We start from the raw sequence: 14,037 nt of genomic DNA, 5'->3' as shown, positions 1-14,037 counted from the left end.
TCTTCCAGGAAGAAAACTACACTTTGACTTGTAATTCAGATATTTACAATCTTCATGTTTACTGTATTGTATGTTATGATGTTTCTAACATAATATTGGACTTGTTTTTCACTGCAAATACGTTCAATAAGAACATAGGTTCATTAGTAATATGATGGGTGATTCCTAGTTGCAGCAAACAAGCCTTTACCTTAAATCATGAAGAATCCTATTATGCCCCTCAAACCTCCTAAAAACAGATAATAAGTGCAAATAAATGCTTTTGCTTCAATGTTGTGACCTTGTTGCTATTAAAACAATTCAATTTGAATTATCCTCAATAACACATTAACGTAAAATAATTTTTAAAGTCTATCTTGGTTATTTAAATTATTAGTATTCACATTCAAATTTAAATCTCTATTGTTCTTCATTTGAATGCTCAGACTATTTCTCCTTGTTTACCTTCTTAAATGCTTTATAATACTCCTTTTATCAGACCAGTGCTCTCCAGATAATATCTGAGTTCTTCTGTACTAAACCCCCTTATTTTTGTTAAGTATTCTTCAATTAAAACTATAAAAAATTATCTCTGTCCAGATTGATCTTTCATCCAGTATATATTGTAAATAAGGATATCATTTCATCAGGCCATTTATAGAAATGGACTGCATCTGTTCATTTTGAAAAAAGATTAGATTTTGTATGTAACTGAAGCATCCCAGGCATTTTTTCTTTCTTGTGACTGTTAGGATCAAGCTTTTGTTATGATAACAAGAGACAGATTTTAACACAGAAGTTACCATGCAATGTTTGTGCCTTTCTCTATGCAAATAACTCACTTTATTTTCAGTGGAATTAGTTGCTTCAATTAGAGTTGCAGGATCAGACCCATCATATTAACCTTTATAAATCCCATCTACTGAAAAGCTCACTTCTGTAAAATCAGAACTGCCACCCCAAATTCACTGGTTTACTCCTTTATCCCTCTCATGTTGATCGCGAGATGAACCCATTCCTGAGCTTCCCATTTCACAAGAACATGGCGTAATTTGGCATAACTCTTCGGAGTTCTCATTTGTGTTGGTTCAGCTGTGTGTCTCACACATGCCCACTCAACTGTGAGTAAAATCTCCAAATGTCAAAAGTCATAGATTTAGTTTTAAATATGAGAATAATGTAATGCAAGATTATTTTGATACATATGGTGAAAAAAAAATCTAATAAATTGTAGAAGTCTAATTTGTGTTATTAGTTACTGACATAAATGCAGATTGGGATCTTTCTAAAGAAAGGATGAAATCTGTTTTTTTTCTGCAATGTCCTGCTCATGCAATTTAATATTAAGTACAAGGGAAAATAATGTTAGCTGTACATCTTCAAGATGGTCAGCATTCTCACATGAAGATGAAAATACTAGCTTCTGACTGCAACATAGACTGTAAGCAGTAGAATCAGGATATTCTCCTGCTTACATCCTAAGATGCCAGGTTTTTTTCCCCCACTGAAATTGCTGGAAGCATTTTCACTGACTTCAGAGGGAAGAGGACTGGGTTCTGGTGACTGATTCAAAACCCAGTGAAGTCAATAGGAGTATTTTCTTTAATTTCCACAGCATTTTGATTAGACCCTTGGAGAGGACTAGCACTGATATCTGAAGCACTATAAATTAATCAGATTGCATCTGCAAAATGTGCATATTCTGCCTAGAAGTAGACAAATTCAGTACATACTATTACTGAGTTCTCTCAGGAGGTGAAAGCTATTTTATCTTTTCATCAAATATTATCTTCTTTCTAAAATGTTTGTTTCATCTTAATCTATATATATATCCCTATCCTCAGAAGTCTCTAACAGGGTATGGCTGATGATTCTTTCCTTCTCTCCAGAAACAAGAGCTTTTCTTTCTCTCCTTACCCATCCTTTTCTGATCTCTTTGGCCCTTAAATAGGTCCCAATGTAACCATCCCTATTACCATACACCCATGGTGGCAGAGCTTGCTTTTTGCAGATACTTCTCCGTTTAATTCATGATATTTCTTGTACTAACACATGTTGAAAGTTGTTTGTGTACGAAGCCCTATGCTTAAGCTTTCTTACGCAGTCTCTTCTCTCCTTGAAGAAATTTGACTAGTTCCCAGCTACAGCTAAGTGTCAGGGAGCAAGGGTGCCCGTGGAAGCAGGCTAAGGGCATTAGGGATTTCTCAAAAGGGGGAGATAACGTCAGTCAGCACATTTTCAGACAAGAGTTGCATTTTTTTCACAGGATCATTCAGGATAATTTCAGACAGGATCATTCTTTTACAACTTAAACACTTGGGAATCAGGAAAAGCTATAATTCAATGCCATAGAGAGAACACTTCCAGATATTTTGATGGGAATGACATTGTGAACACATATAACTATTTTACTCATATCCAGTGCAGCCATTGGCCAAGACAGTAATATATAGGCTTCCAAACATTAAAAATATAGGACCATCCAGTATTCATCTGCCATAAACTTGCTATGCTTTACATAACAAATAATAAGCTGTAACATTAGAGATAGAGAGGTTGTTTCCTGAGCATAGAATAGGCATATTGTTCAAGATCTATTTTGTCTTATGATAAATTTCAATATTCAGTGCAACAGAAGATGATACCTGCATGTGTTACTTCCATCTGTAAATTATCTGGGCTTCCTCATGCTGGAGGACTTGCACAACATACTTACAAACATAGCTAACTGCTATCTTTTTCAGAGAAATACATGAAGTATAGGATACTTGAAGAGGTAAGAAGATGGTCTGATGGACAGAACAAAGGCTCACAAATTAGCGTTTATTAATTTTTTTCTTGTTGCCACAAATGACTCAGTGTGTCACCTGGGGCAGATCTCTTACCTGTTCCATACCATAGTTCCTGCATTTGCAAAATAATATCAGCCCAAAGGAATCTCATTAAACTCAATTAATGTTAGTAAAGTGTTTTGACACCCTCATACAAAAGGTGCTATAAATGTACAATCTGTCATCATATTGTACTGTTTCAGGATCATTTGACCCACTTCTGGCATACATCCCACTGACATAAAATGCAATGTAAAGGCACACAGAAGGAATGTGCTTAGGAATTAGTGCTGGAAGTGACACTTGCCCAATGTATTATTTTCCCAAAGCAATTATGATTTCAGATATACAGATAAACTGTAAATACCCTTGATGAAATTTGTTGAGGACACAAGGTACTTTCTATGCAGAGAGTGTCCTTATTGCTTTAAAGCATTGGCTGGGTTTTTGATTCACTAGATTATCAGCAGGGCTTAACCAACAAGTGGCTCACCTTTGAGATTTCTTATCCAAGTACTGATCTTGCCCAGACTTGTTTAGTTGATTATGAGTTCTGATGAGATCACTTCCTTAGATGACACAGCTGCAGGCTGCTTAACTATTCTCATATTTTTATATGTAGAAACAGAATACTTAGTACAATTTGTAACTGAATGCAGATTAAATTGATAATATTTTATGAGAAGAGGTTTTGGCCTGTGGCCCACAGAATTACCAATCACTGCTTATGTTCTGGGGCACAGTTGTCCCCAGGGTGCACCTTGTGTCACCCTGTTGGTTAGCCTGAGGCCATGCTATGAGGTTATGTACTTTCTTGTTCAGGGAGTATGCAAGAGTAAGCATTTATTTCCGTGTTTGTCCTAACAACTAACTTCTGACTTGTTAACTCAGAACAGTAAAAGAAGTAGAGTAAATGTAAATATGCAATTGCATTTTCATGCTGTAATTCTTTATGCTGTGAATTCTCTGATATCTCTTATCAAATATGGGATATATATTTGGACATTTAGTGGGGGGTTAGATTTCTGCATTTTCTGTGTCAGTTTTATGAAAGAACTTCCATAATTCTTCATCCAGAAAAGATATATTTGGCATGGACTTGTATGCCTCACAAGAATTCTCAGTGCTTAGCAAGATGGACTCCATGCTTCCCAGCAAATTAATTTTTTTGCTTATTTTCAGATATATTCAGTCTCTTTCTTCTGTTATTCCATTTGTGTCCATCCTCCATCTAAGCCCTTCTGTATCTCTTGTTTTCCCTTACCTTTCCTTTTCACTCCTTTCTCTGTGCTGCTCCTTTGCCACCTCACTCTAGTTCGCTCCGCTTTCCCAAATGCCTTCCACTTTATCTTTCTCTAGAGCCCGGGTTAAGAATGTGGGTGATATCCTGATATCACACTCAGCCTCTAGTGCTGCCCAGCAGACTTTGTGAAGCTTCCATGTCTCCATGTAACGATTAGTTTGGTTACACTCTGTTCCTTCTTACCAAACATATCCAAGTCACACGATATATTCAGAGTAATATGTTATTACTTTAGTTACAGAAATAAAACTTTTCTATCATTTTAACTATTACTAGCCTTAAGGATCTAAATCCCACAAAGAGAGCTTGATTCTGTTTCTGTATGTGCATCATTAGTAATACTGTCTGAAGAGTCAGTCAGATGTATTAGTGCAATCCCAATGGCAGTAAAGAAATTGCAAGGACATATGTAGGTGGAATTTTGCCTGCATATATGTATATGCATATATAAATATATATATGGAGACAATTATTTGGAAGCACTATTTTTTTTCTGATCATGATGCATAAATTGGAAGGAATGAAACCTGGTTTTTGAGCAGGAGTAGTAAAAAAGAATTATGCTTACTCGGAATGACAACCTGAGAAAATACACTTGGAATGCTTCTGCATAATTTTTTTACATTTACAAATTAGAACTTTAAAATTAAAGTTGTCTTCTATTTGCTCAGTCTCAAAGCCCTGTACAGTGTCATACATCAGAAGACTCACATAGTTCCTCCCAGCAGCCTTTAATAATACTTTTAAACTAGAAATGAATCACATCAGGGAAATAAAGTGATCAAGATGCTAGCAGATAGCCTACTAGGCAAAGTGAACCTCTGATCTGATGTATTATTGCAGTTCAATTGTTCCCACATCTCAGAACTGTGGGGAAGATAATATATCAAATGTGGACTACGTGTTTTCAGAAGATGCACTTAGCTTTTTTCTTGGCTTCTTGGCTAAGCTCCTTATATCAAGGAATCATTATTGTTTGACATTTTGTCACAGTGTGGCTGTCTATTTTCAATTCATGTAATAACAAACTGTTCTGGGCCTCAGATTTTATTTCGATGTTTAAAGGTGTTTCATACTAGAAGTTTATCTCATGTAGTAACAGATATTCCATAGGTTATTTATTAAGAGTGAAACTATCTGTAAAGTTCAGGAGCAGTCAAACATTTTAAAGGGATTATGAGGTAGGATCTGAATGGTGTGCAGCAGGCATCTGACCCTCCTTTTTCTGGTCTCTTATGGTGTTGCATGGACATTGCAAATGATCAAGAGCACAGCTGGGTAACAAACACACAGTCTGCATTAACAAGAATCCTGGCACTCACAGGTTTAGTTTCAAATAGTCATATTCTCCAATATGAGCTTACAATAGCAGTTAAGAGTCTTTTCCATAATTCCTGTCCAGCTTCTCCCCTTGATTTAGACTTCACCTACAAAGAACAGGTTTCCTACTGGAAAAGCAAACTCTCACTGAAACTTTCTCATACCATTAACTCAGTCAATCATTGCTCATAGCTCAGAGACTTCAGATTTTCTTTGCATTAACTATTGACATTCACACCTCAAGGCCTTTTAACTAAATGCATATGTCAGCAGATAAACTGGAAGGTTAACACTGGGGAAGGTTACCTTTTACTTAACAAGGGCAATTAATTTGTTAGGACTGCCCATATTTGGCAGTGTTAGAAGTGCATCAGCCCTACCAAAGGCACTGCTGTTCATTATTCATGTTTTCCAATTACTTCAAAATGATTGTACTTCTTTTTGCACACAACTAAAATTTTCTTTCCCGAATACATTAATCATTATTAATTTTGTATCTCTATAGACTCTTAATGTGACAGAAGAAAAATTTGTGTTGGATACACTAGCTGGATGCATAGAATATAAATCCTTATTGGATGTAGTAGTCAATGCCTTTTTTGTTCGGGATGGGAGATACTGCCTGCTTTCTGAGCGTTATCTCTATGCAGGTAAGTTTTCTTTAAAACACCAAATATGCTTACCACAAAACTTAAAAAAAAAAATATTTTACTAGTGTAGGTCTTTTTTATTATTCGTGTTACATTTGAAGCATTGTCATTGTGCCCAGTGCAGTATGAAATACAGGACCTTTCCCAATGGCCTCATGATGTAAAGCCTAAATCCTGAAATTGTTATTTAGTCTGGACTCTTACAGGTGTTAAATGGAATTTTACCTAAGAAAATTCTGCAGAATATGCCTGTAGATTAGGTAACATGCAGATGGAAAATAGCATCGGTGACTGGAAAGTATCTTGGAAGTTTAACCATTGCTTTAAAAAATGTTCTTCAGTTATTCTCTTCTATGCAACCTAGTACCTCTGTCATTCAGATATGAAATGGTATAACAAAGCTCTATCTGCAGAGCAACACAGCATGTCTCACAGTATGAAGATATGGTTGTCGTACTTATACATGGGTTTCTTCATTATTGACCATCGCAATGACATAAATAGACTTCTGGCTTTCTCCATGAGTGAGGTTAATTATTTTCCTTTTATTAGTTACTTGGTTAGAATCTGTAACAATACAATGAGATCTGATAGTGTGAGCTAGTTAATCAGAGTAGTTACTACTTCCAAAGTTATTTCAGGCATTGAGAAGTACATTAAAAATTAATTTTTAAAATGTTTTTATGCTATGCATTTAATACATATATACTGAGGTTGATATTATTAAGTCCCTAATTAAACTGGAATCACAAATCACACTGACAATGGTTCTCCAAGTCAGATCTATTCTGAAGCTTTGTGTGTACTTTGAAAAATCCAGTCAGTTTAATTCAATGTGGTTGAAAAATACAAAAACCATATCTAATATATCTACATTTTATGTTTTAAAAGCTATCGAATTTTTATGGCAATTCTGGTTGCTTCTGTCACAATCTGGAAAGGTATAGAAGTCTAAATCAAATTACAAACAGAAGGGAAGGGAACCTAAACAATCAAGGATGAAATTAATAGTATATTGAGTTTGTTCTAAATGGTAATGCTTCATTGTCTCCATTTCTCCAAAGCCATGTTTTTCAGTGTCTGGGACACATAAGTTATACCTTTAAGATGAGTGTTGCTGTAATTGGATTGTCAGGACTGGTCCACTCAAAAGCCCCCATTAATCTTAGGCAGAGGGTAGGCCCCAGAAAATTTTCCTTTATCAACAAGTTGAGACTCTAAGGTCATTGGCTTACATTTTTTAAGCTGCTTGTGATTCCCTTTGCCAAGCTGCATTGACACTTAAGTGATCAAAGCTGCTTATAAAGGCTGTTGCTATGTGCGAGCAGATTTGAATTTAATAAAGCTTGTAGGAGATAAATGTATATTCTACTAAGACTGCTTGAATACGTTGCTATGCTAAAGCACAAGATCGAAGCCTAATACACAGAGTTGCCTGCAGCACATTGCTCAGAATGTACTGATTTTATTGTTACTGTTTGGTGGCAGCTAAAATAGTGCTGTGCAAGTGAAGCCTGATTGATCAAAGTGAATATGGTCAAATGAAAGCTGATACAGGTGCTCAGGAACTTCACTGCAAAAATCTCACAGCACTGACTGTGCCTCTTCCTGTATTGAACTGCATACTTGCCAGAGAGGTGTTTAAGAATCAGATTTGAATTTCCCAAATAATTTCACAATTTAAAAACTTGGTTTTATTCAAATTGAGAATAAAAACAAAGATTACAACAATTTCTGCAAAATGGTCACTTGCAAAAAAAAAAAAGAAGGAAAGTAAATACTAGAAATATGATACTTTATGGTTAAAATTTTTGTTATGTATAATATTGTTATGTATCATAAACTATGATTTTGGAGCAGAAGAATAAGAGCCATCCTCTCTGAAAACATTAAAAATGGAATATGTTAAAAAAATCACTATCAAAACTTTCTTTTATATCTCCTGTTCACATTAATCCTTGTGGGTCCCTTCCAACTCACAACATTCCGATTCTATTCTATGATTCTATAAATTTTCTCCAAATAAGCTTGCTTACACTGACAATTTTGGTTACACTAAAAGAGAGCTGTTTCCAACAATATAAGTCTGTCAGGAACTCTTCAGTCATGTCTCTCAGGAGCCATCTGACTCCTTTTCTCCCTGCCTTGTTGCCAGACTGACACAGAATTTCACAGATGGAATATGCAGATATTTGTTGTATAAGCTGGTGCTACTATCCAAAGAAACAGGCCACTCTTTTTCTCCCCACTGGCCACTCATTCTCACCCCTGTGTCATTTCTTCTCTTGAGTTAGAACTTGTGTTTAGCAGCCATCCAGTGAACTGATCAAGAAAATGCTTCAGGTTAAAATTCACAATCTGTTTTAACTTGGCTGTGTGGGTGTCTGTTCTTGCCCAAGAGGAGAAACACCAGGAAGTAAAAGGAGGGGATGGGAACAAGCAATTAGGAGTTGACAGAGCTGCTTATTTCAGTGGCAATGTTGGCATAATGAAATGACTGAAATCGTGGCAAGATATTACCTTCAGCCTTACAGGATTCCAAACTCTGCTAGGGTACATCTCACAGTTCTGCAAACAGATATTTACAGGCATCAAAAGGACCCCTACAAATGACGGCAATTGTTTTACATTTTTTGTGTAAGTGGCCAGATCCTCAGCTGTTAGAATGTCTATAACATTGTGTAGATTTCCACTAGCTTGGATCTGACTTACAAAAGAGAGAACTAATTTATATGAAGAGTCACAGTGCTAATAATGAACATCGAGTTAACATCGGTTATATTATAACTTCATATTACAATTTGTCATTGGCAAGCATTATATTGACCAGTTAGATACACAATATTGAGGACTATTTAAAATTAAACTAACAGTCTAAATCCTAGAGTATACTGAGTGTACAATATCAGTTTATTAGAATTTCCTGCTGCATTTTAAATGTATGTATCTTTTGATAGTTATTTGTTATCTGGCTACTTTTCAACTAGAAGAGCTCGGTCTGCAGCAATTCAGCAGAATTGTGAAATCTCTGGACACTGCAAAAATGCAAAAGGTAATGAAAGTACAAAACATTTTTAAAAAATAATTAATGATCTCTTCATTGTGTTTGATTAATCAGATTACTTTTTTCAACTTTCAGGATAATTCAAATCGAGAAATTAATGTAATTTTCTGTCTAAATTCAGAAATTAAATTAGTAATTTGTTATCACAAAAAATCTTGAATTTCTGTACTTACAAGATGAAGTTAAAATGTATTTTATATAATCTGAGAAGGTGGAATAATCACGTGATTTACAGTTCATGTGATTTACAGTTGTCCCTCTAACTTGCATACTCTTGCAAACTTTTGGCTCTGCTCACATTCTTTCTTTAACTTTAGCCAGGAAAGGCTTTTTCCATATGGAATGAATCTACTGAAACTTGCAGCTCTTGCTGATCAGTGTTCTTTTTTTACCTGAACAACCCACTACCACTTCAATTATCAAGCCTGTTGTCCTTCCATCATTTTTTCTCCTTCCCAAAAAACAATTGCTCATTTGAGCTCTGCATGTACCGTTACAACATACGTGCAATTGCCTGCACCATTGCTGCCAAATAGAAAGCATGAGAACAAAGTTCTGCCTGCCTTTTCCTCTCTGGAGTCACAAATTTGGGTTTCACTCCACTACTTGTTTGCTAATTTTCATGAAATTTGTAGAAATACAAATATCTCTGCTTGTCTTTCAGACTGTTTGAAAGTGCTGATTATCTTAAAAGCTATGTTGTGAAGGATAAATTGAATGGCAATGCTTTCTTATAAGCCCCGTTTTCTTAGGAAAATAGGCTAAAAATTAAATTACTGGTGACTTAGCTTATGTAAACTTTGATCATCCAGATGCTTCAAAGCATAGTTGAAACATGGTGTTTGAATAACAAATATGGAATTCAAGAGACAGGCAAATTTTAGTAATTAATACTCAAAAGGCTAAGGTTTATTCTTACACTGATCACTTTGAATGTTCATATGGATGCCAGTGTCTCTTTAATGACTGCAGTTGCTTTATAATATGTAGGGAGAGAGTAGGTTAGGTTGTCTGCATAATGTTTTTAGAAACACCCTGTATTCACTTTGTTTTGGTGGGCTTACCATGGAATGGTTTTTATTAATTCCATTCAGAGATATTTCATTAACCATTAGAAAGAACAGAGAAGTGGCTGGAAGAATTATCATAATCTGGTAGACAGACAAATCACTCTGTCTAAAATGCTCTCCCAGCCTCTTCTTTGGTAAACATCTTAGACACAAGCCACTGGATTGGATGCATCTTGAGCTCATTCAGCTAGCAACACAATTTTCCCACTTCATGCCAGTTCTCTCTTGTTAATTCTATTCCCCTAGCTTTATATGGCTTAAATGCCAGTGCTCTGATGTTCTATTTCAGATAATTTCTTTTCCTTGTCTGGAATAGCTCTTTTTCTGACAGAGAAGCGCTGCATTATGCAATAGTCTGCACCTGCCACTTTTTTTCCTATAGATGTAACTTTGCTTAAGTGTCTTATGAGATCCTCATCACCATGGTACCTAGTTTTCTTCTCTTGCAATAGAAGAGGTTCTTTGTCTCCAAAGTGATGCTAGAATATATTAATGCACCTGCAGCAGAGGATTTAGAAGCAGCATTTGGTCCTTCCAGCAACAGAGACAAAAACAGCAGAAGGCAGATCTGCAGCCTTAGCAACAGAAGTTGCGAGAAATTTGGGAGTCTCCTTCAGGATGCTGACCTGTAGATTTCACCTGATGTCTATTGTCTCTGAGTTCAGTTGAGATGCAGAAAAATTATTCACAGGTATTTACTTAGAATGTATTTACTAAAATTAATTTCTAATGCACATCACAGGATGAGTGGAATTTTCTTAATCATGCAGATAAACCTTACTCAAATGAGTAGTCTTCATGACTTCAAGTCTTATTCAGGTGAATAAGATCAACTTATGTGAGCAGACCTTTCTCTTGAAGGACTACATGACAGAATCCATTCAAATCAAAGTCACAGTGTTTCCCTTTGATTGATGCATGTTCAAATATTTTAATTTAGGCAGAATATCCAGGCAGAATAATAATGCTACCTCACTAACACTTGTTCATCTGCTTGAACAGAAAATCATAAGATCTCATTATGTAATGTTAATAATACATGCAAAAATTCTTTATGGTTGTATAATTACAGAACCATGGGATGAAACCCAATTTTGCAACTTTAGTGTGATTGTTCTTCTAAGAACTTAGCTATGTATTGCTAGCTCAAGCCTATTTTTCTGTTCTATTATTCATACATGTTATTCCTTTGTATTTGTTGTAAAATTTAAGGGTTTGCATGTTAGAGAAAATACACTGTTGAAATAAAAAGCTGAAGTAAACAGCTTTATAATTTCCTAACTGCCTTGTAAAAAATGCAAAAAACCTGGTGTTTTCTTTCTAGCATTCAAGAACCTGTTGTGTTCTGTTTCATGTTCTGATTGCTTCTAATAGCAGTGAAGTCCTTTATAAAGAATTTCTGAGATATGCAAAGGAAAATCACTAGATAAGAACTGGGTATTGTAGTTGCTTTTATGCTGAGGTAGGAAGAGTACGATAAAATTAGTAAGAAGTAGGACAAGATCAGCTTCATGGTGGACATGGGAGCAAAAAAAAGTCCAAGTTGGGTCAAACAGTGGCAGAAGGGCCTGAGACCCCACTAGGACACTTTTCTCTACACCTTTACCTCAGGATTCTCAAAACAGAGTTGCCCATTACAATTTCTTCATAGGAAAGCACTTGTAAGAGCTTCTTGCCTTCCTCTTCACTTCTCTGTTGCAGCTGAAAGGTACAATCCTACCTGGTTGAGGTAGGCATAGCTGAAGGACTAAATTACAGTAAGAGAGAAAGAATCAGCAGATGGAGGGAGGAGTGACTACAGCAAATAGCTGTGGGTGTGTACAGCCAAAATCACTGCATTCTCAGGTAGTGGCTGATCTGTATGGAGAAACAGAACCTGATGTTTCTTGCTGTTAGTTCCTTAACTCAAGAGTCAAAAGCTTGTGTTGTGAATATAAGGATTTCAGCTCTGCAAGTGACTACACGGATGTAAAGATAATACCAGATGAGGAAACTTCCCATTTGTTATTTGCTTTTTAGAAATCTATACGATCCCACGGTGTAAAAATACATTAAGAATATTAGCAGGGCATGTTCAAATTCTCAAAAGCAAGGTATTAATTAATCCCACCCATAAAAAAGCATTACAAAACAGTCTTTAATTATACAGACTTGTCCTACTACAGCCAGAGTACATTACATTTTACAAGTAGTAAAAATTGGTACAGTTCATTTCTGGTGTAATTCCACCACTTCTAGAAGGGAAATTAATCTCTGTCATGCTCTGTGAGTAGTGAAACTCTTGGAACTTTCAAGACAGAAGAGTAAGCAGAATAATGCTGTTACCAAAATGGCTGTCCAGTAACTCCTCTAAGGAGACAGATACTGGTAACATCCAAGCAGAAATCTGTGAGAACTTCAAGCCACATTTTGCTGCTATGAAAGCAAAGACTGTTGATACTGGGGTTGCCACCTGTGCCACATGTGGCCAAAGACAAAACAGAAATATAAGGGATTTTTCCTAGCAATTCAGTTCACAAAATGCAAAAGTTTCTGTTGTTAGGAAATGAAATGTGCTGTGGCTTCACGGGTCTTATTCTGCCCACATTCACCATCTGCGAGATGGATTAGCAGAACCAAGATTGTGGACTTTGGCCCAGGCAGCCTCTGGTCAGAAATGATGCCTGGTAATCCTGCATTGCCATTTGAAATCCCTGCATTGCCTGGATAACTGTTCCAGGGCAGCATTCAGAGCCTTATCTCGCACGATGCATATTGGGGCATATCCTTATCATAGCAGTTCTCTGGGGACTGTGACTAAAACAGTACTAAAATATACAGCACAGTATTGGTTACAGTTAACCATTCTCTGTACCTCGCAGGAGTACATAATAGCATTTATCAATGACATAATTATCCATTTGTCTTAATAAAGTGTGAAATGTTAATAACCAGTTCATAACTGGTGTTGTAGTAGGAGGCCTCAAGGGGCAGCAGCCAGCTGTTAAATACAACAGCTAGAAATCACTAACTGTGCCTTTATTATAGTTTCATCTGCCTTGAAGAGGTAGTTGAGTTGCAAGTACTTTGTAAAAGAGAGTTATGGCAAATATTTAGAAGACCTAGAGGGAGAAGATCAGTCAGGGAGAGCTCAAACAACAGTTCAGAGGCTTATTTTCACGTGGCAATGTCGTAGACAACTGATTGAAGCCTCTCAGGATGGACTAGGCGATAGAAGAGGAATACTGAGGACACAGAGAGGGAGGAGTAGTTCAGCTTAATGAAAGCTAGTGAAAGAAAACAGAAAGATTTACAAGTCACCACCTGTGGTCTTTCTACACCACCTTCTTCTGTGAGTTCTCTGAATACCTAGAAATATGAAACTAGCTTCACCTCTCAGACTTTGCTTCATTTTAAGTACATCAGCTCATACTGAATCCACCCCAGTATACACACTTTCTTACAGGGGTTTAAAATCACATTTTTTATAAACTTTGTGTATAGTCAGGGACTTCCAGAAGCTAAGAAGAGTACTTTGGCAGGGAACATGTTCTCTGGGTCTGTGATCATGTATACAGCTGGGATACCTGGATGTAAAATTTTTTTACAATTAACTGGCAGAAGTGTTTATACCGTGCATCAGTTCTGTTGGAGAGTATGAACTCTGTCTAGAATTCTAGCATTTTATTTATACATTGCATAAATACAAATTACTATGTTAGGTGAAAATGCAATCTGTCATGCATGCACTACAGAGAAAGATTCTTCATAAGGAGAATGAATGAGTTTCTAGACCAATATGCATCCCTTAGCATATACTTAGCAAACTTCACTGAATCAG

General features: G+C 36.2%; 1 protein-coding gene across 1 annotated transcript in view; it reads left to right on the top strand.

The window, feature by feature from the left end:
* Positions 1–5,938: 5,938 nt before the first annotated feature.
* Positions 5,939–14,037, top strand: part of CFAP99 (cilia and flagella associated protein 99) — a gene marked incomplete at both ends in the record, with an annotated part of 36,536 nt that continues 28,437 nt past the window's right edge. Inside the window, 2 exons of the mRNA XM_010172007.1 lie at positions 5,939–6,083; positions 9,041–9,135. Coding sequence (XP_010170309.1) covers positions 5,939–6,083; positions 9,041–9,135 — 240 coding nt within the window. The remainder of the gene's footprint in view (positions 6,084–9,040; positions 9,136–14,037) is intronic.

This window comes from Antrostomus carolinensis, unplaced genomic scaffold (genome assembly GCF_000700745.2).
Source record: "Antrostomus carolinensis isolate BGI_N321 unplaced genomic scaffold, ASM70074v2 scaffold3257, whole genome shotgun sequence".
Taxonomy (NCBI): domain Eukaryota; kingdom Metazoa; phylum Chordata; class Aves; order Caprimulgiformes; family Caprimulgidae; genus Antrostomus; species Antrostomus carolinensis.
This window is presented reverse-complemented; position numbering and strand designations above follow the sequence as displayed.